Source organism: Macrobrachium rosenbergii, chromosome 4 (assembly GCF_040412425.1).
Source record: "Macrobrachium rosenbergii isolate ZJJX-2024 chromosome 4, ASM4041242v1, whole genome shotgun sequence".
NCBI lineage: Eukaryota > Metazoa > Arthropoda > Malacostraca > Decapoda > Palaemonidae > Macrobrachium > Macrobrachium rosenbergii.
In genome coordinates, this window is record NC_089744.1 from 64,790,082 (window position 1) to 64,815,403 (window position 25,322).

Below are 25,322 nucleotides of genomic sequence, written 5' to 3' on the forward strand. Positions count from 1 at the left end.
ACTGAGAAATATATATATATATATATATATATATATATATATATATATATATATATATATATATATATATATATATATATATATATATCTTACCACAGGTGAAAAATAAGGATGGGGATAGGTTCTGACCGGTTTCGACTTTATTTCCAAGCCATTGTCACTGTGGTAATGTGTGATAAATGAATCACATACAAAAGTGATTACACTCATCATATATAATATATATATATATATATATATATATATATATATATATATATATATATATATATATATATATATAGTGGGAGAAATTGTGTTAGTGAATATGTAAATTAGAGCAAACGAAAAAAAGATCCAATACGTTTACATCAACGATATTTAATGACTGCATCTCTTACCTAACGATATGAAGAGCACATAAGACTTGTTTGTGGCAGACCAACTAGCACCCGGCACCAAAATCATCTTCCGTAGGGAGACACGAAGGAACTTGAGGTGAGGATGGAAGTACGGGGGACAAAGCAAGGGACTGACGGATGCCTTAAGGAGAATGATAGTGAGGGATCAAAAACCATCAGCATCCCACGAGTAACAATGACTATAATCACAAACCGGGGCATTCCTGAAGTACTTTGTGAGCACACGCACACATGCACGTTAGATCAAACACGCTAATGCCCACGTGCACAATTTGTGTATGATCTGTCAATGAGACAAAATTATAACTAATGATTTAACAACCTATAGGACAACTTTCTCTTATACCGAGAGAGAGAGAGAGAGAGAGAGAGAGAGAGAGAGAGAGAGAGAGATGAAGTTAAAAAATTATGAGGGCAGAGAACAGTTATATGAACCTACAGCCTACCTGTCGCAAAATCTACTTTTAAAATTAAAATTAACTGTCACATTTCGGATACAGCTGCAAGTTTTTTTTAAATGAAAATTTTTCTAGATAACATTTGAAAATTTATTCGTCTTAAGAGTTACTAAAACAAAAGGTCGGAGTAAATTAAGGCAACAGAGGCAGTCAACCGTTCTTTCCATTTTCCACTTCCTTTGCCCTTGTCATGACACCCTCACATTTGCTTGGACATCATCTTCAATTAAAATTAAAAAATAAACTTTATCGTTCATGTAACGCTGTGACGCCGCCGTAAGTATAACGAGGGCATTATGCTTTCATACTTTATGCGGGAATACATATCTCAGTGTTTGTGTCGTAACTTTTTTTTTTCAATGCTTTATGGTAATAATGACAAAAAAAAAAATTCGCTCCAAAACCCAACCCACCTTATTTATTGCCCTTCGCAGACAATTTCCAAAAAATAGTTGCACATATATAAAACATATCAATAAACATTGATTAACATGTCATGCAATGTTAATAATAATCCTAAACAGCCTGTGAATGGTGAGTAATGAAGAATATATAATGCAACAAAAGTAATTCCTTAAATTTCCACAAAATTATCATTGTCACACACAATTAATAAACATCAATTTGCATGAAGTATGCTAAAAATAATCCCAATAAACTTGTTAATAATGTTTAAAGATGGATATAATGGTGAATACTGCATAAAAAATGGATAATGGTAAAAAAAATGGCTTTACTCACCAAAATTTGTGAAGTTATTGTCTAGTTCATTTTCTTCAAGGAGTAGTCGGTTCCATTAATCCATAGATAGGCACAGGTCATCAACAAAGGAGTAAGTGGAGGCCGGCAATGTTGAAAACACTATGCCACAATTTGCGTTTGAAGTACGCTGAGTTGATAGAAAAAAGACAAGGACACCGAATGGTCTGCTGTAAGTCCATGTCTTCAAAGACCCAGTCGTAGCCACAGAGTTCGTCACTTTTCAAAGCACTTGAAAGTCACATATTTTTTCACTGTATTCCTTTTTTTCTAGTTCAAGGCTCTACCCCTCCCAACACCAACAAGAGCTTTAGTAAGCCGTTCACAAGTACTGAAGACATCCTTCCTCCCAGGGCGAAAACCGAACTGATAATGGGGGACTAAAAATCTTGTTGTAATATTAACTTCACCACTGAGACATCAGGCAGGCACACATCCATTCAGTCACGATATTTTTCGTACCGTGCCCTGATGCTGAGGTGATTCCAAATATTGCCGTTTTGGGGTGCGTTTAAGTGTAATTGCTCGAATATACGAGCAGGTGTATGTGTTCATAGCAGACCTCTAGAATAACCCCTGGCATTTTCCTGGTGTTGGAATTCGTGCCTCTCAGGTCCTTTTTTGTATTTTTCTCTCTTAAACATGTTTTCCCCAGCTACTCCAGTCCTTGTATCAGTTACTGCATTATATCCACTTGTTGCTTTCTTCGGCCCTAGAATGGAATGGAATATGAAATTTAGGCTTGAAGCCAAGCACTGGAATCCGAGGGATTATTCAGTGCTATAATGAATTTAATTTCAGATGAATAATTATGGCACTGAATTTATAAATTAAATAAATAAAATAAAAGAATGATTTTAAAACTATGCTAAGAATTGACATCTGGCAAAACTGGTATTCCCCACAAAAAACTGATAACTTTGCATTTAGGATATGCATATAACCTTTACAGTGTACTAAAATAAAAAATATCCTAAACATGCTTATATGCACAACTGCAGAAGTGTATACTGTATACTACACTTGGTAACGCACCTAGAGATCAATATTAAATTTCATTATAGAGGCTAATATCTCAACGGAATGCAACTCTGTTATTAACAACTACATCAGGACCAAACAGTTCTGCTATAAGCTATCCCTGCCCACTAACGCATGTTTTTGCCATGCTGCAGCATACCTACGGCAATGTAATAACATGTATTCCACAGTAAGAGGAGAGTCACACTTTATACAGACTGGTGCAGTTTCCCCCTCTAAAAGGAATCAATGGGTCAAGCCAGTATGGCCAGTTCTCAGACGACATAATACAATGTCTACCCTAAGGTTTTGTTGGAATCTTAGAGCGCTGCCTCTGGATGGGTTCCCAACGAACATTTCTTTGGAGGTATGCTGTCTGTAAGTTATAGTTCCCTACTGACCTGTATGTTTTGAAGGTTCCATGAATATCCTCATCCCCATTTTCTAAAAACATTTGTTTTGGCAGTTGCAAGGGGGAACCAACCTTTTTGGCTAAAATAATTTACTTGGCAGCTGTCTTCTTAACAAAACTTTGTTGTATCAGACCAAGGTTTTTTGCCTTTTAGCAACATTTGCACCCAGTTTACTGACCCTTTTTCTTCCTTTTACCTGCTGTACTGAGTGTTCAGCCTTATCAATAGTAGGTTTCGCGGGTTGGACACCAGCTAGAGGCCCAAAACATTGTATATCACTATTTTACTATTAAAAGGATGTACCCACTCGTCACCTGAGGTGTCACATCTCTAAAGTCGTTAAAATAATGAATCATTTTCTCTTCCTTTTCACTCTATTAGCCTTCCCTTAGCTCTTCGTTGGGAGAGTCGGTAGAGCTGTGGACTAGCACTCACTAGGCCCGAGTTCGAGTCTCCGAGCGGCTGATGAAGAGTTAGAGGAATTTATTTCTGGTGATAGAAATTCATTTCTCCCTATAATGTGGTTCGGATTCCACAATAAGCTGTAGGTCCCGTTGCTAAGTAACCAACTGGTTCTTAGCCACGTAAAATAAGTCTAATCCTTCAGGCCAGCCCTAGGAGAGCTGTTAATCAGCTCAGTGGTCTAGTAAAACTAAGGTATACTTATTTAGCCTTCCCTTTCCCTTCTTCCCTTTAATATCACTGCTTTCCTCTTTACCATGACCTGTTAGGACGCTGCCTTGCTCGGTAACGAAACTATAACCAAGATCTCTTGCCGGAAACGGCTAGTAATCATCACTATCATTATCTGAACACGAAACTCTTCCAAAATAGCTTTACTTTTCCTTACAAACAACCCCAATTTATTTCGCATTACCAGGGACGGGTGGCCAGATCACACTTATCCACTGAATCCACGTTTGTCTAAACTCACTATTGTCGTAACGTTATCTGTCGAGAATTAAGAACACCGCCCATAATAGCGAAAAAGTTTTCAATTTACACAATATTCGGAGCAATGCTTATAGCCCTCGCGACAATAACAAATGCTCTGATTGGCTGACCAGCCGATCCTCCCAGATATGACTCTCGAGTCACAAACAACCTTACAACGGCCCTCCAGAAACCTGCTTCGCCGCGTATCGTATACCCAAGGCCAATACAGTACTGTATTGGCCTTGCGTATACCATTAGTCTCGATGACAACACGGTACTCTGTCGCTGGCGTTAGTCGAAATGACGGGGGAGCATAGCATTATTTCTGGTGCCACATTTCACTCGATTGTTTGATATTTCGTTGGAAGAGGTGAGTAAATTGTTTCTCGAGAGATGGAGTCATTTAAATGAATAAGTTTGCAGGCTACACTTAGATTCAGTGAAATACGCTTTACAGTTTCAATAACATATTACATACTATTGTGTTTAAGAAGTTAGCAGTCCTCTCGATGTAAGATACGTAGGGCACACAACGACAGCCCTATGGACAGGACCACAAGCCTATCGCAATAATGGAGCCATCCATCAGCATTTTATGTATGTGCATGGCATGAAACTGTCTCTAAATTAACTTATTAGACACCGAAATCATCCGCCAGGAGGATAGTTATGGGAAGCTTGTGGTCAATGGGTGATGAACACTGCACTGCAGCAACCTACAGTACACTGAATGTCTGGGTGACTTCAGACTATGTTCACCAACGGGGCCCCGCCACCCCCGCAGAAGAAAGTTCCTTACAGACAATCATAATTCACTAGAGCTCGGACACCGGTATCATTGAAAATAATCCTGACCAATGAAATTTCTCTCTTTATTTGTTTTTCTTATTATTTGGGCTTTTGTTTTATTCTTTAATTTTTTACTGTACTCTAATATATACTGGAGTGTAGTTCCATTGGAGATCTATTGCAGACCTGACAAGGGCTATTAACAAATATCTGACACAGCTGTCTGCAGAAGATAATAAAAAGGAACCACTTTACAATTTTAGTCTTTTCTTTCACTTTAAACCTTAAAGATAAGAAGAAATTCAGAAAATTAGAGAAGCGTTATCTTAAAATGTTGGATAACACATGTACATCTGCATTCAATAATAAATAAATATGTATATATACATATGTATATATAAAAATATATATATATATATATATATATATATATATATATATATATATATATATATATATATATAAAAATTGCTATGGTGCTGTACATATGAAGTACTACAAAAATTCAAAGGCCCACCGCTCGTTCACTCCGTTTCTACACTCAGTGCTCATTGCAAAATAATTGCATCCCTTCACTGACATGAATGATCGATTTTCTGTGCCTAGTTTATTTCTCTTTTCAAGAGAAATAAGCTAGGGGTAAAAGTGGAAGAAAAAACAAAAAAGGTTAATTTCTCTTTTCTTCTCAACATAAGATACAGCACAATCCGGTAAAACATACATTAATCAGCAACTGTCACACTATCTCAGTACAATATTCAGTAACTGACAACGTCGTGTTATTAGGGTCTTTCTCTTGTAAGGCTTTTGTGGTCCCAGTCAGGGATAATGATATATGAAGACGTTTTTCCCATCTTCATAATACAGGGGGAAGTATGGAAGATGGAAGATGATGGACTTTTACGCTGATGCGCTCAGAGAGAGAGAGAGAGAGAGAGAGAGAGAGAGAGAGAGAGAGAGAGAGAGAGAGAGAGAGAGAGAGCTGTACAGCCAGAAAGGATTATGCATTTGCATTATCAACTAAAAATACACAAGCATGTTATCAGTATCTCCACATGGGACATACAAAAATTATTTCGAAAAACTTTTCATTACTAATTGTTAAAACATATATTTATTTATTACATTGATGAATGTAACATTAATCTTATACTGTATGAATCTGTGCAATAAATCTCTCTCTCTCTCTCTCTCTGAGCCCATATATCCGCACAGCACTTCCTTTTAATAGCTGAGAATTTCTTCTCGCTTACTTCATTATCAACATTCATCAAGTTTGCCTCCGTAAAAAGTGAATAATAAAAGGTATGGCTAAAACGTCGCTCCCGCCGGAAGTTCCCATGAATTAAAGATCTTTTGTGGCTGTTTTTCAGTAATATGGAACTGAAGCTCCGCTTAATGCAATAAAGCAGTTTCGTCAGTTTACAAGATACAGTATACAAGATAGAGAAACTAAGAGGATACTAAACGTAACTACCGGAAGCGTTACAGAGGGTTGAATAGAAACTTATATACAAAGGAGGCGAAAAGGATATTTGCAAAATAACAAACGCAAGGAAAAAGCAAACACAAGGTCTGGGATAACCAGGTGTCATCAAAAATAGAAAGGGAAATATCTAGCATATGAATGATGACACACAACGAAGATTGTGTGATTAATATAAGCTTCTTTTGAGTAGGGTGGAGGGGCGGGTGATGGAGATACAATAATAATAGAGGTTAAGAAAGGCTATAAATAAAACTATATATGACAAAGCTCCAGGTCCATCTGAGGTGCAAATTGAAATGTTGACGGTACTTGGTATTGAGGGGAAGGGATGCATTGTGGAATTAAATAATCTATTCCTTGATACTTTTCTACCATGGTCATTCCCTTCACAGAGCTCTGCTTCTTAACATCTTTTTTACAACAGTCTTAGATTTTCTCACCGCTGTTCCCTCCTTAAACTACCATTTTTCGAAGGTTATGCATTCTCCATATGACCTTGGTACTTTTAAACGACTGGCATTGACCTACTCTATCTACCATCTGCTAAAAGTCCCATTTACACATCGTTTCCGTCAACACCACTTTCGCAATCAACCTGAACAGTAATTATTCCGACAAGATTACAGCCTCTCCCCTCACTTTGTCTCCTACCAAGCAGCGAAATGACTAAGATCTACTACTTTCATTTCTAAGTACTCTCGTGATCGAATATAGCTCCTTTGTAATACTTTAGAAAATTATTCAGCAAGTCAGTCCTCTCATTTATATATATATATATATATATATATATATATATATATATATATATATATATATATATATATATATATATATATATATATATATATATATAAACTTTTCAGCAAGAAGCAACAATTACAAACATTTATTTTAATTCATAATCAAGTGTGTGTGTATGTATATGTATATATATATATATATATATATATATATATATATATATATATATATATATATATATATATGCTAACAGATGCTCGCTATCGCTCGCATTTGCTATTTCCCATATCCGTACATTATAATGCCCACCATATCTGTATCATACCCATACCCATACCATACCATACCCATACCTATACCATTCTATACCTATACCCATATCCATACCATACCCATAACTATACCCATAGCCATACCTGTACCATACCCATACTGATACCAATACCCATATCTGTACCATACCCATACCATACCCATACCCATTCTGTACCATACCCATACCTATACCCATATCCATTCCATACCCATATCCATACTGTATCCATACCTTTACCCATACCCGTACCGGTACCATACCCATACCGATATCAATACCCATACCCATATCTGTACCATAACCATACCCATACCAATACCCATACATACTCATATCCATACCCCATTCCCATACCCATATCAATACCCATACCCATACCCTAATAATCAGTAAAAGTCAGCCTCCTTTTACCTTCTGGTGTGCAAACATACAAGCAAACAAACATTTCAGAGTTTCAGTATTATAACTTATGTGGACTCCCGGATTGGCGGACGACATCAAAAGCATGTCCTGTCTCGGAACTCCAAACTGAGAGGTAGTCCTCATTCGGGGATTCCTAAGAGGGGATTTTGACCCACCACATGGGTCTTCCTCTTAGTTCTGCACAAAAACGACTCTTGGGACATCAAATGTTACGAAGTCTGAAATGGGCTCCATAAAAAATGGAAAACCCTAGGCTCTTTACTCTGGACAGTCCTTACAAATCTATAAACATTTTGTTAATAGTACTGAATCTCAACATATTTTATTTCATCAAAAAAACATGGAAAATTTAAAGCAAGAAAACACACATATATATACATATATGGCCAAATCAGAATGAAATATCTACAGAACCTCTTTAAAAACGATGTTGTCAGTTACAGTATGGTCTCAAATTTTCCCTTGCTGTGAGTTCTCAAAAACCTGAACATGAAGTGAATCAACTGAACGAACTCAAGAGCAGGTGACATGTGACTGGCCATGTGTGAAGATGTTTGTCCTTGAGCTTTGTTGATGGTCATGGCTTAAGCTAACTTTACTGGAAGTTGCCTGACAGCAAAGATTGAATGGCACATTGACGTCATCTTTAGTATTGAGTGCAGCACCCTTGGTTTAATACCCATTACCACCAGTCTAGTGCCTTGCAAAGAACCTTGGCCAAGCACAAATCACGGATAACCATAACAACTGCACCTTTCTTCAAGTTCAGTGTATGTGGGGGCAGACCAGCCAAGTTAACAGTGTTCAATAATTCTAGAGAAATGCCCATTGTATTTAAATGTATTCTTGAAGATGTTTTCACGACTCCAGGATCCTTTGAAGCAGTCTTCAGCTCCTGGAGCATGTCTGGAGAAACGCCCATTGGACTAAAGCATCTTAAATTCTTAAACACTCCAGGATCCTGTGAAGCCGTTCAAAAGGCTTCTGGGAATTCGGAAGGCTTTCGTCTCCGATTTCTTCTCCATAAAACTCTGTTCTTTAGTATTGTGCAAGAACAGGGGAAGCCCACATTCTTGGAGATGAAAGACTTGAAGACATCTTCACGACTCCAGGATGCTTTGAAGTAGTCTTCAGCGCCTGGAGCATTCCTGAAGAAATGCCCATTGGATTAAAACATCCTCTTAAATTCTTAAAAACTCCAGGATCCTGTAAAGCCATCTTCAGTTCCTAAACGGATCCAAAATCTGCCTTCAGAATCATTTCTTCCACCTCCTGGAGATATGCCCATTGGATTATAACATCTTGAATCTTGAAGACTCCAGATCCCAAAGCCTCCAGACAAACAAACACACAAACACACACACACACAGAAAGGCAGCCAAGGAAATTAATATATATATATATATATATATATATATATATATATATATATATATATATATATATATATATATATATATATATATATATATATATATATATATATATATATATATATATATATATATATATATATATCATATAATCCTTTCGACATTGTTGGTCCCAGGGGATGTATGAAGATATCTAGCAACCTGCTTGCAAGAATCTCGCCACTTTTCATGACCATTTTTTCCCTGCCTATTAAACCCACAAGTACTAGCTGAACTACATTTCACCTACTTGGTTTGAAGGATGCAAAAAACAGGTTTGCAAGCATTTTATTGATGAAAACTAACAGAAACACCAAGAATGACACCAGAGTCAACTGAAGCAGCAGCAACTCCTTTGTCGAGGCATAAGCCACCAAAGGACGATCATAAAACTAAAACTGGACCTTCATCTACTGCAGGACTGCAGCCCCAAAAAGCTGAACATCAAACAGACCAAATTCTCAGCATCATTCCTTCCTCATTCCTTTAACCAATCTTCCTCCTTACCTCCGCCTCCACCTCAGCTCTTTCCAACAATAACAAACCTCTAGAAATTGAAATCAACACTAGACAAGCTAGAGGAGTTACATCCGTACAGCCTGGTGTCTACCACACAACGGGATTAGCACTCAACAAGAAAAAAATGCACATCTTTCTGCATGTTCCAAGTCCAGATATCCTTTCATAATCTTCTTCAACTGCTAGGCATTCAGAATAGTAGTTGATCTTTTTCTCAAAATGAAATGTCCTCCTTTTACACAAGGACTATGCTTTTAATCTTTTAGAACTATTGGTGAGTACTGCAAGATATAAAGGGACAGTAACTCCACCGGTCTCATTTTTCCTCACTTTTAACTACATATATCATTTCAGTGATGCATCATCCTTGGTCTGCTCTGGAAGCATGAGACTATTCCGGCTTACCAGCTTAATCTACCACAACCAGATATATACAATCATTTATAACCATAATGACCTCTCAATTTCTCAACTTCTTCAATTTCATTGTGGGGGGGGGGAGTTGTGGGAGGGGAGACACGTCTGTACTGGAAGCCTTGAATTCGAACATGAAATGAATATTGATTTAAGGTTCCCTGATGCAGTGACGTCAAACACGCACCCCATAGTTAGAATGTCATTGTAGCTATTTAAAATTTTGAAATACCCTCACCGAACAGAGTCAACAAAGAGGTATTCCCCGGGTAAACTGTAGCTGTAGCATGATAAGATTCCTGAGGTTTAAAACACGCAAAGGGCATCGCTAATGGTTACATGGACTTTTGGTAACAAATGAAAACTTCCACGCTTTAATGGTAAAAACTATCTTTTCCATAACAATCCATTTTAAGTAAGACTATGTTGAGGGGCTGGTGATAGTATATTCCAGTTTTATGGAAACTTATTAGCAGACATATACATGATTTCTGCACGATTCTTTGCCCCCACCCCCAAACCCTGGAAAAAGTTATGTTTAGTGTACCTTCGATGTCATTTGAATCAAGTTGCCTTGGTTTGAACTATGTTAACTGGGATTTACGTTGGCTACTGATATGGAATAATATAATTTCTAACGGAAAATCATGAACTCCAGAAAACATTGGCATCCACTCACAGCTGCCAGTGTCCCTCAGGCCCAGGTAAGGGCATGGGACCAGCTACCCCACCACCACCAGGTGAGGTCTCCAGCTCTAGGCCATTCCCACCATCTGAACCCTAGGAGACATTGGCATCCACTCACAGCTACCAGTGTCCCTCAGGCCCAGATAAGGGCATGGGGCCAGCAACCCCACCACCACCAGGTGAGGTCTCCAGTGCAAGGCCCTTCCCCGAATCTGAACCTCATGAGACATCAGCATCCACTCACAGCTGCCAGTGTCCCTCGCGCCCAGATAAAGGCATGGGACCAGCAACCCCACCACCACCAGGTGAGGTCTCCAGCCCCAGGCCCTTCCCACATCTGAACCCCAGGAGGCATTGGCATCTACTCACAGCTGCCAGAGACCCTTGGGCCCAGATAAGGGCATGAGACCAGCAACCCCACCACCACCAGGTGAGGTCTCCTGCCCCAGGCCCTTCCCACCATCTGAACCTCAGGAGAAATTGGCATCCACTCACAGCTGTCAGAGACCCTTGCGCCCAGATAAGGGCATGAGACCAGCAACCCCACCACCACCAGGTGAAGTCTCCAGCCCCAGGCCCTTTCCACCATCTGAACATCGGCATCCACTCACAGCTGCCAGAGACCTTTGGGCCCAGATAAGTGCATGGGACCAGCAACCCCACAACCACCAGGTAAGGTCTCCAGCCCCAGGCCCTTCCCACCATCTGAACCACGAGACATCAGCATCCACCACCATCTGAACCATGTGACCAGCAACCCCACCACCACCAGGTGATCCAGCCCCAGGCCCTCACCATCTGCTCAGCATCCACTCAGCCAGAGACCTTTGGGCCCAGATAAGTGCATGGGACCAGCAACCCCACAACCACCAGGTAAGGTCTCAGCCCCAGCCCACCATCTGAACCTCAGGACATTGGCATCCACTCACAGCTGCCAGAGACCCTCCCAGATAAGGGCATGAGACCAGCAACCCCACCACCACCAGGTGAAGTCTCCACCCCTGGCCCTTTCCACCATCTGAACATCGGCATCCACTCACAGCTGCCAGAGACCTTTGGGCCCAGATAAGTGCATGGGACCAGCAACCCCACAACCACCAGGTAAGGTCTCCAGCCCCAGGCCCTTCCCACCATCTGAACCTCACGAGACATTGGCATCCACTCACAGCTGCCAGTGTCCCTCAGGCCCAGATAAGGGCATGGGACCAGCAACCCCACCACCATCAGGTGAGGTCTCCAGCTCTAGGCCGTTCCTACCATCTGAACCTCAAAAGACATCGGATCCACTCACAGCTGTCAGTGGCCCTCAGCCTCAGACAATGGCACAGGACCAGCAACTCAACCACCACCAGGTGAGGTCTCCAGCCCCAGGCCCTTCCCACCATCTGAACCTCACGATTCAGCATCCACTCACAGCTGTCAGTGTCCCTTGGGCCCAGATAAGGGCATGGGACCAGCAACCCCACCACCACCAGGTGAGGTCTCCAGCCCCAGGCCCTTCCCACCATCTGAACCTCAGGAGACATCGGCATCCACTCACAGCTGCCAGTGACCCTTGGGTCCAGATAAGGGCATGAGACCAGCAACCCCACTCCTACCAGATAAGGTCTCCCGTCCCAGGCCCTTTCCCCTATCTGAACCTCAGGAGACATTGGCATCCACTCAATGCTGCCAGTGTCCCTCGGGCCCAGATAAGGGCATGGGACCAGCAACCCCACCACCACCAGGTGAAGTCTCCAGCACAAGGCCGTTCCCCCCATCTGAACCTCAGAAGACATTGGCATTCACTCACAGCTGCCAGTGTCCCTCAGGCCCAGATAAGGGCATGGGACCAGCAACCCAACCCCCACCAGTTGAGGTCTCCAGCGCCAGGCAATTCCCCCCATCTGAACCCTAGGAGACATCGGCATCCACTCACAGCTGCCAGTGTCCCCCGGCCCCAGATAAGAGCATAGGACCAGCTACCCAACCACCACCAGGTGAGGTCTCCAGCCCCAGGCCGTTCCCCCCATCTGACCTTCACCCTCCCCCTCCCTCCCAACGTGCCTACAAATCTTCATTCATCGCCCGAGTAGTTTGTTTCTTTAAAATTGTTCATACTCAGGCCCCTCTCAGCAAAAAAATTTTTTTAATCCAATTTCCAAGTCCTAGGGACAAATCCAATTTCCACGTCCTACGAGACAAAATTTCCAAGTCCTATGGCACAAATCCAATTTCCACGTCCTACGAGACAGAATTTCCAAGTCCTATGGGACAAATCCAATTTCCACGTCCTACAAGACAGAATTTCCAAGTCCTTGGGGACAAATCCAATTTCCAATTCCTACGGGACAAATTCCAATTCCACATCCTTTGTGACGTCCATTCACGTCCTACGTGACGTCCTGAAATTCCACTTCCTTCATAACGTCCATCCACGTCCCACATGACCTCCATTCACGTCCCGCACGACGTCCTCAAATTCCACGTCCTTCGTGACGTCCTCCGATTCCACGTCCCACGTGACATCCATCCAATTCCACGTCCTTAGTGACGCCCACCAATTCCATGTCCCACATGAGAGACAAATTCCACGTCCTCTGTGATGAAACTAATTCTAAGTATTACGAGACGACTAACTACTATCCCCACAATAACCAGCCGAGGCCGTGCAAGAGATAAAGTATATTTCTTCATTTTGGCCATTCAGACCACCCCCCACGTCTTATCAAAATCTCTCAATCCAAATTCATTTAACATTAGAGGGCCCTGCCAAACAAATTTGTCAAAATGTTGACTACACGAGCCCAACACAATGAGGACTTCGAGTTCTACATGCAGGCAGGAAAAGACCTGGGAATGTCGGGCCAAGAATTATGGGAATGGGTCCAGAGGAACCTAGACGCTGCAAAGGCAGAGAGAGAGAGATGGCAAGACAGGAGAAGGAGAAAGAGAGAATAGCTCAGGAGAAAAGAGAGGAGCTAGAAAGGCAAGAGAGGGAGAAAGAGAGGCAGGAGAAGGAGAAAGAAAGACTAGCCCAAGAGAAGAGAGAGGAGATAGAAAGACAAGAACAGGAGAAAGAAAGAATTGCCCAGGAGAAGAGAGAGGAGACAGAGAGGAAAGAACGGGAGAGAGAGAGAGAATTGCCCAGGGGAGAAGAGAGGAGATAGAGAGGCAAGAGAGAGAAATAGAGAGGCAAGAAAAGGAGAGAGAGAGAATTGCCCAGGAGAGAAGAGAGGAGATAGAGAGACAAGAGAGAGAGAAGGAGAGAGAGGAGCGATAGCGACAACGTGCCTATGAACTCCAAGTGTTGGCCCAAAGGAGTGCCTCTCCCCCTGCTCCCGCCACGGGGATGAGCGCTCCCAGCCAGGCCCATTCGTTTATGCCAAAATGGACTGAGGCAGGACCCGAAGCATGGCTCGAGTGGGCCGAAAGGGTCCTAAACTGCAGTGCCCTCTCCCCCGCTTAACTTTGTTTTGTTCTTACCAAATTCCTTGGAGGGAAGGCACTGATTGCCTATCACGCCCTCCTAGTGGAGGACCAGGGAGATTGGGAAGCTGTACGCCAAGCTGTCACCAAGGCGTACGAGATTACCCCCGAGCGCTGGAGGAGATGCTGGAGAGGGCAGACAAGAGATGTAGGGCAAACCTGGTCAGATTGGGCTTACCACTCGGAGCAGGCACTAGCGAAATGGCTCGAGGCCGAAGGGGCCACCAGCGTAGCCGAGGTACTCGAAAAGTTCAAGCTGGAACACTTCCTGTGCTACATCCCTTCCTCTCTGGACACGCACGTAGTAGAAAGGGCTCCTGCAACATTAACGGTGTTTGCCGCATAGCTGATACGTGGGAGACTCACCACCCTCAGGAGGGGTCAATGGGGCAGAAGATCTGTCCCCTGACCTTCCTCAGGGGATCTGCTCCCACCAAGAATGGGCACTCGAAGAACCCCTTGTGTGCAGGTTCTGTAGGAAAGTCGGGCATTCCACCGAGCAATGCCAAAACAAGCCATCAGCACCTTTTAAATCATCTCCTGGAAGCCCACCAAATAACTTGCCTGCGCCCTCCACAGGGGCAGTGCGAAAAGATTTCAGCCAAAGCTATTGCACGGCGTGCAAGGTTTATGGCCGCTCTCCCTCATGGGCGAAATGCCCTAAGAATGATAAATCAAATACTCCCGCTGTCGCCTTGGACATCATGAATTCTGAGTCCTTGGGCCCTCCCGCCAAAGGTCCCATATATGTGGCCCCTCCCCGTGGCAGCTACCCCACGCGCCGAGTCAAAGCATTCGACGAATCTGGAGTGCAAATCTCCCTCATACGAAGGGACCGAGTTCCCTATGGAGCTATCATTAACAGACGAAAACTCGTCACAATCGAGGGCATAAATCAATTCAAAATGATGCTCTCTACAGTTCAATTGAGAGTCACAAGACCTTGCCAATCTAGGATTTGCAATCTTGCAGTAGCAAGCTATATTCCCGGAGGCTATGACATCCTCCTGGGACAGGACTTTCAGTCCCCACCTAAGTCACAACAATCCAGGGGTCCACATTACCCAACTCATTCCTCAGGCGCGAGTAATCCTCCACCACTTTTACCCCAGTCAATACTGGCCCCCCCTGGGTATCATAAGGACATGAAGTTCCTACCAGTGCCACCTGAGTACGATGTACAGTGGCCCCCTCGATTGATTCCCAATCCCATTCCAGTGCCTGGCCCTACCTCAGTGCCAGTGCCAGGGTCCAAATCAGACCTCCCTCCAGGAGATGCTAAATCCCATTCCAAATCCCTGCCAGTACCACTTGCATGCACCGAGCAGTGCCAAGCTCCGTCCGTCCTGACTGATGAGCACACGAATCCACTGATGGTGCCTGACCCTGCCTTAGTGCCAGCACCAGAGCACGCCCCTGATCTCCATTCAAGGGATCCAACTCAGGACCCCCTCTCTTCTCCCAGCCTGGACCTGCTACCAGCGTCAGTAAGAGAGACAGTTCCTCCCGACCACAGCAAAAGTCCACCTAAAGGTGCGGCCTCGCAACCCGCGCACAGGAGCTGGTCATTGCTACCTGCGAGCCTCTCACGTCCGCCCCCGACCGCCTCCTCTCTGCCTCAGTCCAGCGCAGACACAATCGCGAGTCAGGATTCTGCCATCTCTCACTTGGCCGATGAAGTCCAAGAGCTGCAACGGATCATGGTAGAACTAGTGAAGAAATCCCTGTGTCAGCTGTTGCAGCAGCCATCACAGGTGGCACTCCATGCTGCCCTCCAGCCTCAGGCCCTCCGATTCCCCGGCCGAGGTCAACTGTCCAAGTAGGAGAGGTTTGCGGCGGAATTACCATGGGCGTGGGAAATTCCAGGTAGTCTACACAGAGCTCTAGAGCTCTCCTGGCACCTGTGCCCCCGCCCTTCATCTCTCGAGGGTCTTGGCACCTCTAATCCAGAATAGGATGTCAAGGCCCTCCACTATCTTCTTTCCGCTGGAACTTCCATCCCTTACCCTTCTCTGTTGCTCTCTCCTTTAAGCTTTTCTTTAATTATCACCACAAGAGAAAATTAAAATACAGGATACCATTCCCCTCTAAACGCGTAAGTCATTTTGTTGTAAAACAGCAAGAGTAACAGAGTGGAAAGTGGCTAGCCCTTGTGCCCATACTTTGGCACAGGGCATGCGTGCCAGCTCTTCCCAAAGGGGTCGCACCCATTTGGGTTCCCTTTCCAGCCCTGGGGCTGAGAGATCATCCTGGCCGTCGCCCATAGGCTAAGGACGATAACTTTTAAGTACGCAAAACAAATACCTCACTCCCATTATGGGCTCTTCTGCCTGTATCATTTACTCTTTTATTTATTTATTTATTTTTCTTCCTCAATTTGTTAATCAGCTCAGTGGTCTGGTAAAACTAAGGTATACTTAACTTTTTTCGTAAGCCAAGAGATGTGTCCCGGCCTTCAGTAAGTGGTCACACCCCTCATTTGAGTCATTCTGTTTATATGTTTCATTTTTGTGGGGAATCTATTCCTGTCCCGATCCCTTTTTCATTCATTTGTTTGTCCATTCGTGCATTAAGCGAGTAACCATTTATAGCTTCGCCCGAGTAATGGGCAGTCAACACAAAAAAATTGGCATCATTTAAATTTAGTAAATTAAAACTCGCAAATATTCTCTTTGCCTCGCTCGCTCACACAGCTGTCAAATCCCCAGCGTAAAATGTCAACTGTCAAGTTGGCGATCCTTTGAACTGTTAGCTAAGCATTGAGCTTGTAGACAATTACTGCCCTTTGATTACAAATGCGAATTGTGTATCATCATTACAATATCTCGTAAAGGGGATATCATTTAAAAAACAAAGTCTGTGTTATCATTTACACCGCCTCTTAAAGGCAAACTAACTGCATGCCTCTGTTTATTTAGAATTAAGGACACATATGTAATTTAATTACTAATATTTTGACACCCGCCTCAAATTACCTTGACCTCATAATTGTAATAAATCATGCTTGTACAATCAAATAAGATTAATATGCCGTAGCATTAAAGTAAAGTAAAGTAATATCAGTCTGTGTTGGAAGGGGTATCCAAATAACGTAACGTACAGTATTTTCCCGACTTCTTGATTATCAACATTCGCACCCGAATGAAGGTGCGTATGTTATCTTCCATGGGGAGCTATTATAAATTGCAAGAAGTCACTAAAAGCCAACCCTTTAGAATGTTAAAAGTGGGTTTGTCATTGCATAGCCAACCCAAGTTGACTCAGATACCAACACATAAATCTTATCAGTATTTTGATCTGTCCCTTCCCCTTACCTGGGACAGATGTTTGGATAGCACGGTCAAAAAAGGCAAGGATAAGAGGATGAGTACCACTCCCTTAAGCAGCTTAGCCCAACTAAGCTGCTTAAAACAACCATTAGGCAGATTGAGCTGGCTGAATTGTCTTTCCACAGGATATCTGGGGAGATACAAGCAGATGGTCGGAACACCTGGAAAATGACATCTTCAGCCCGGTCACCAAGGCCTGACACTGGGGTCCCTACCCTTGACGGTTCCCTTAAAAGGAGCTTGGACAGGAAGATCTTTGCAGTTAGCCAGAGACACATAGGTGATCGCCACGAACACTGAGAGGGACCCACCCCCAACCAATCAGCACCTGAAGATCCTGACGCGGAATCCAGCCCCTTCGTCACCACGTGGACGGACTTCCCAAGCGAACTAGTGCAGTGCTACAAGTGCGACCTCCTGTCGTCATTCTTCACCAGAGACCCGCTTCTCCCCATGGTAAAGTACAAGTGAAGGCTTTTCAGTCACGACATTTTGCCCTTAGAAGTATTTATTGAGTGCCAGTACGTTCCTGTGTCCAATGTGCCATTTCCCAGCAATATTCCAAATGTTTATGTCCCCGTGTTAAGTGTTCATTCATTCCTCGAGATCTTGGCACCATCAGTGCAGCCTCGAGTCAGTGTATGTGTTATATTTTCCTTTACTGGCGTGTAATGTTAAACTCTCTCTTGCAGAGGGACCAATTTGCTGTGGACTCACCTTGGACTGTGCCTTGCCACCATTCAAGACTCCAGTAGGAAAATCTTCAGGCTTCGCAAGCCTTCCTAATAATTCATTTAACCATTTTCTTTTTATTCTTTTCTTGTAAATATAATTACTTAATTTAACCAAAGTGTTAACGTAACATTCCCTCATGAAGTAGAGCCCTAAGCTCATGTGAATCATCCCCGTTTTCTTTTCTTTTTATGATTTCCCTTAACGTAAAGTCAGATTTCCAATGCTAAATAAATAAAGGTCCGTTGCCGGCCTACAGAAGTATTCTACAAATTTAGAAATCCAGGGAAATATATATATATATATATATATATATATATATATATATATATATATACTAGATAGACCACCCGTGAACCGTTGGGTCACTTAATGTTGAAAATTTATATTAACTGATGAGCAGTTCAATTCATTAAATGAATATATTTGAAATCCCGTGAATTCTAAATAACAGTAACAAAAACATCAAGTATTATTATTACAAAAGAACATTTTTATTTACTACATTTCTAACAAACGGTCCATTTTTACCGAAAAATTTGAAATCCCGTGAATCCTAAATAACATTAACAAAAACATAAAATATTAGATAGATAGCATATAATATTTACTATAATTATCTCGATTATCTTTTAAGTTTGAAAACATATAAATTTCCTAAGCCACGTTGATGTTTTTTGGTAGCTTTATATGAAATCAGTTGAAATGTTCTGACGTTTAATTATATAGAAAATAAATAAATGAATACTTTAGCAGTTATAAGAAAATTATTAACATTACATCTCTTTCCTAGTATACTTCCCAAAATCTAGAGAGAAAACGTGACACCAAATCATTTGCAACATTTGATTATTCATGGTAATAGTAAGCATAGTATATATAAAGTGGCAAATGTCATACAGCAATATATTCAACTATATAAAATGATTTATTATGAACAGTTAACTTTAATTGAATATAATACCGCTAAACTTTTTCCTTGTATATATACCACTGAAAATCCATATAGGGAAATCGTGGCATCTAATCATTTATAACATTTATTTATAAATGGTAATAGCAAACTTAGTAACTATTAAGTAGCAAATATTTGTCATACTGAATATTAAGAATATAAACTGATGATTCATTACGAACCATCGACTTCAGTTCAAAAGACTACCAAATTTGAAACTTGTCCTCTGATGCAGGTAGATGCAGTTTTGGTATTACATCATTCTGTAACTGTACAAGATGTCTTGGTATCGGGATTCCAAATCATTCATAATGAAGGTTCACTGCATAATCAGGTGATTCAACATGCAAGCTACAAATTCTTCAAGAATCTTCATTAGTTAGTCTATTCTCTTGCACAGATGATCCCATTTCTTTCGTAGTTCTTCATTTTTAGGAAATTCAGGAAGGTACAGTAGAACCAAGCATTAGCTCCGCGTCGGGCCTATAGTATTTTGGTTGCTTATCAAGAATTTACCGTTATTTTTTGTCGGTCGACTGTATTTACCCTCAGAACTGATTGTGTTATTAAATGCTGGCTATCCTGGAATGCTATCGCGCAGTGTTATAGGGGAACTTTTGGTAAAAAGTGGTTTCCTTTACTAGAGGTCGGCATAATTCTACAATGACAATATCCAAAATACACGTGAATACAAGATATAAAATCACGACCGCATTTACACCTCCTCCTTTCTGCTAAACATCCTTGACCTAACAGGTAAAATAGCACATCGCTCGCCCTGTGACGTAATGCGCGAACTTGGTCGAATTTTGGATCAAATGTGAACAGACTCTTTCTTAGAACATGGATTAAAAGGTAAAGCACAGTTAGTGGGAACCAGTGTTCTTCCAACATAAACAAACAGGACTGGATTGAAGTGCTCATGGTATAGCCTACCTTATACAAAACTGCGAGTTCATATTGTAGCCTTCCGCTGCAACAGTAAAGTACAATAGGTAGTGGGTTAGGAAACTAAACTGACTGTTACTTTAGTGGCCAAGAACTGCTTTTTGCACTTGATTTTTGACGTATAGGACAAATACCCGCCTCATCCGTGACCGACCATACCATCCATGGTCTTGGCTAGTTTGGCCAATAATTTCGGGTTTTGGAAAATATGTACCAGTAACTTTTTCCTGTACGTGTTTATGTGCACCTGCAATGCCTACTAATTATTCTTTTATAGATAAATATTTCCCTAATTTTCTTAGGCGTACGCTTTATTACTGGTGTACTTTGTTGAAGTGCAAGTGGGTCTGACAGTAGGCAAAGACATAATAGGCCTATCTAGCAACGTTTCTGAGGTATGAGAGGAGGAACCTATTTTGTTTTTGGTAATTAGAATTTTCCTTGATAAGCATTAAGATAGATCAAAATAATTAGTGAATACATGACAGAGAACAAAATATTATGCAGTTGCAATTTATTGTGAGAAGTTTATTACGTAGACTGTACAGAAAGCCAAGAAATTTATTTTTGTATGTTGATTTTTAACCTCTGCAAACCTCTTTCTTTGGCTGAGTGAAATGTCGAAGGATACATGACAGTTTTAAATATGAAGTTAGGATGTGTTAATCAGGGTTTTCATTGGGGGAGGCGAAACTCACAGGTCAGGCTAGGGAGTGTAGGTAAGCATAGTATTCATCAGCCAGGAAAGTCCGGGGTTGGGGACCAAGCCTTTGTTAGTGAGGCATCAGTAGCAATGATTTGCATTGGTAACATATCTGCAATAAAACTTGTATATTTCAGACAGCTTGACTGGTGTTTATATATATATATATATATATATATATATATATATATATATATATATATATATATATATATATATATATATATATATATATATATATATATAATGGGATTGTATCATGGAACCTCAGAGTTATATAAGAATGGGATTATATTTTGAGCAATGGTTGAAAAATAACACTTAACTCCTTCCCCATTACAAAATAAATCCTTTTCTGTTAATTCTAGATTGTACTTAGATTATTTTAACCTTGTTTGCCTTATCTAGTAGTCCAAGTATCCTGTTAGGTAAATTACACTTTAATCTTATTTCATGTTAAATGTTGATGAATTGGAAATGCATATACAGTACTTATTAGAGTAGGAAGGTAATAGTGCAGTACTGTCGCCTTTCATTAGGACAAATGTTTTATTGATAAATGTATGTGACTACTTAGAATTTAGTCCAACTGAGGGAAATTTTAACCATATAGTATATTATACAGACAGCTTTTTATTATGTAAGTGAGGAAGATTACTTGGTTGGGCAATGGATGAGCTTTTCAATTTATATTTTTATTTTCTATTAACCCCTCTGTCTTGTCGAAAAAATATTTTATTACATCTACCTGTGATCTTAAACCATTGATCATAATCTGCAAGATTAGTCTTTTACTTTACAGATTTCAAAGACTATAAGTAGGAAATACCCTTGTGCACACAGGATATTATATTTTGATATTTTTATTCATTTCAAGATTCATATAAAATTTACTCATGCTAATGATATGAAAGTATGTATAGCAAAAAAAAAGCAGAAAAAGTGTCCACCATGCCTAAGAAGTCTTGGGTAGGAAGTAGTCACAGATGACTTTTAAGGCAAAGGGAATAATTACTGTAGGACAGCCAACTACAGGAATGTAAAGTCAACCACCAAGCACCTTGAAACACTAACAAAGGGAGGTTAATCATTACATAAAGTGTCAAAGTCACAATATAAAGGACTTAAAAAATTCTGAAATGATAATGTTATTGAAATGCCTTAAAAAAAAAACAAAAAGAGGAATTGTGAAGGTTTTTTGTGGTGCTTAACCATTGTGAAAAGTGGTTCTCCAGTAGAAAATTATTTATAGAAAATATGAAATTGAGATAGTTTCTATTGATTCATGTAATTTTTTGCATATCACATTGTTTGAGAAAGTAGTATTCCTGAATAATGAATTTACAAAAGAAAGATCCTTCCCACTTACAAATACAGTATTCTCTTTTCTATTTTACCTTGGCCCCCAGAATCTTTATTACTCTGAAGGTTTATCATATGTTAAAATCTTGTTTTCCTGTTAGCTTATCATTCTTCCCTTGATTACAGTGTTTGTTTTTATGTAATTTCGTAGTCATTTTTATTTTTATTCCCTCATATTCTTTAAAAATTAGACAGCATCCTTCCATGGAATTTCCATGAACACTTACAGATTTTTTTTTTTTTTACATTCCTAGAAATTTCCATGTGTTTGTTGATTTCCCAAATATTTTGAACACTACATAATCAGTTAATTTTCATAATTTCTTAACATTTCAGAGGCAATTAGTTTTTTGTTTCCAGTTTTTCTTTCCATGGTTTCATTTCATTTTCAGAATAAAACCTATTTCATTTGTACAGATAATTTTAGAGTATTTGTAGCCATTCAGCATCACTCCTTTTAGGTATATTTTGCATAATTAATTGAAGTATCTGTGGTGGAATCTGAGGCAGGTGAGTCATCTCAGTAGCCACATTTAATTGCCTTATGGGGCATGGGGAAGGCAATGGGGGTTGAGGCCCGGTGTGTGTGTGTGTGTGTGTGTGTGAGAGAGCCCATGTAACCTGTGGTCTCAAATCCTTGCTGTTTTTTATGCTCAGCATTATGGCCTTAGAGTTTCAATTTAAATTACTTTTCAGCACCCAATTCCTTATCTATACTTTTTGTCCTTGCTTGCACACACACACACACACACACACACACATATATATATATATATATATATATATATATATATATATATATATATATATATATATATATATATATATATATATATATATATATATATATATATATATACACATATATATTATATATATATATATATATATATATATATATATATATATATATATATATATATATATATATATATATATATATATATATATATATATATATATATATATATATATATATATATATATATATATATATATATATATATACATACATATACACATATATAATGCACATGCACAAACACATACACACATATATATATATACATTTACACATATATATACACATATATATACATATATACACTTATGCAGTATACATATACATAGTGTTTGTGTGTATTCCTCATAAATATGCTGTGCTTATATTCATTCTTGAATAATATCTACTATAATTTTTATTATTATTCTGTGGTATACACAGTTTTTTTCTGCTTCTTTCTCCTTTTGTTTATTTCCTCTTTCCTTTAATTCCATTTTTCACATGGTCTCCTGGCTCTTTCCAATATAAGTATGCTTACCAACATTTCAGTATTATTGCTGATTGATAGAGTATACAGTAGTAGATTATTGTATGCACAGGTTCATTCTCTGTAGATCAAGTTGTTTACCATCAGTGAGTTATGTCACATTATCAAATGTATTTCTCTTCCCCTTCACCTGATTGCAATAGCAACTGGCATGTACAACCTCACCTGGAACCAGTGGAAGTCAAACCAGCTCTTTCCGTCAACTCGCAGAATTCTCAGAATCCTTGACAATCTGGGGACTTGAGAAGAAAAACAGTTGGTTAAAGATTTGCAAACAGGCTGTCAAACCTGAAAGTTAACAGACCACAGTTTCAGTTACAATATCTTTTGTTGATATAATACAAGGGAAAATATCCTCATTGGGTTCTTAGAAACAATAATGGATTGTTGTCCAATAGAAAGTATCAGACTGCATGCCATGTTTTTCTATTCTCCATATACAACCATTTCTTTATATTAGAAAAAAAGGTCCTTTCCTTGTACTTTAATACACAGTACTGTACTGTATTAATTTATTGTGAGGAATTTCATGGTCCTTACCATTACAGTACAACTTATGATACTGTTCTAGGAGAACTTTTATGGGCTCTTGATATTGATGTGATCATGTCTACATAATATTTTTTATTTATTGCCTTAAAAAGTTTTTTATCTTTTTCATACTTACTGGAATACTGTTCTGGTCCCAGTGTCTGTCCTCCCATTATCATCATCTTTGGATGAGATGATTTGAATCGGTGGTTTTCTGTTTTCCAACTTTGTTAATTGTTATTTAGGCCATCGCTAAAAGGAATCTTCTTAAACTCATTTGAGCAGGAAACTTCCATTAGCATCTTTAGTGTCTGTGACCCAAGAATTAGAAGTGTTTTCCATTCACTTTGCAGAGCACCACCATCCACTTCATTTGTTGTTTCTTCCCCACTTTACAGCACTGGAAGTCTCATTCATCTTACTAAAAATGGGGGAATGATTTTTTAGGTAGCATTATTAATGTTGATGCTCTTAAATTTAATGGATAGGTGTTTGTAATTATGGTTTAAAGCACCTTGCTTCATTGCTGTAAGTTTTTTTTACTGTAATTGATTTTTCTTTATTATTTTTTGTTCACTCTCCTCTCTTTTCTGTTGTTATTTGGGCATTCTGTTTTGTGGAAGCTTGCTTTCCCTGTGACTGCCCTATTAAGCTTGTTTGTTACTAATCAAGCTTTGCCAAAGTGTAGTTCTGTAAATGGACTTTATCCATAAACTTTTGACATAAAACTGTTATCAAGAACAGTGCATACAGAAGAAATAAGTGAGTTCAACACTGCCATACTAAAGTCAGAAAAAAAACTTTGGTTATTTTTATTGTAATTACCAGATGGCCCTCAGTGCTGCCAGCAAAAAGATTAACTCTGAAAAAATTGAGAGAGAAGGTATCCTCTTTTTCTCCTTTAAGGGAAGGACTCCAAGATTCTGCTGCTAGTTCAGAGTGACACCCTTGATTATAAAAAAACAGCTCTGGTGCACAGAGAAGGAAAGATGAGCTAATATTGTATAATGTCAGTTTTTGCATCCACCAAACAGTAGTGTACTGCATTTGTTATTAGCTCCTGTCAGACTCGCCAAGAATTGAGTCATTAGTTCTTTCCCCTTGCCCATCTTCACTTCAGAAATCTAGGTGATGAGTTGTAAATAAATCCTTAGGAACCTTTCTCATCTTATCCCTTTGAGCTTGG

General features: G+C 40.0%; 3 protein-coding genes across 3 annotated transcripts in view; 2 read left to right on the top strand and 1 right to left on the bottom strand.

Annotated features, from left to right (window-relative positions):
• Positions 1-20,403, bottom strand: part of LOC136835312 (serine protease svh-1-like) — a 194,866-nt gene extending 174,463 nt beyond the window's left edge. The window contains exons 1-2 of the mRNA XM_067098660.1: positions 20,198-20,403; positions 1,601-2,330 (exon numbers count right to left, since the gene is read on the bottom strand). The gene's annotated coding sequence lies outside the window, so the exon portion shown is untranslated. The remainder of the gene's footprint in view (positions 1-1,600; positions 2,331-20,197) is intronic.
• Positions 11,851-12,354, top strand: LOC136837883 (uncharacterized). The gene has a single exon (XM_067102771.1). It carries the CDS (start codon positions 11,851-11,853, stop codon positions 12,352-12,354), a length of 504 nt encoding a protein of 167 aa, XP_066958872.1.
• On the top strand, positions 12,351-13,438 carry LOC136837893 (uncharacterized). The gene is made up of 3 exons (XM_067102778.1): positions 12,351-12,649; positions 12,698-12,756; positions 13,308-13,438. Exons 1-3 carry the CDS (start codon positions 12,351-12,353, stop codon positions 13,436-13,438), a joined length of 489 nt encoding a protein of 162 aa, XP_066958879.1.
• Positions 20,404-25,322: the final 4,919 nt, after the last annotated feature.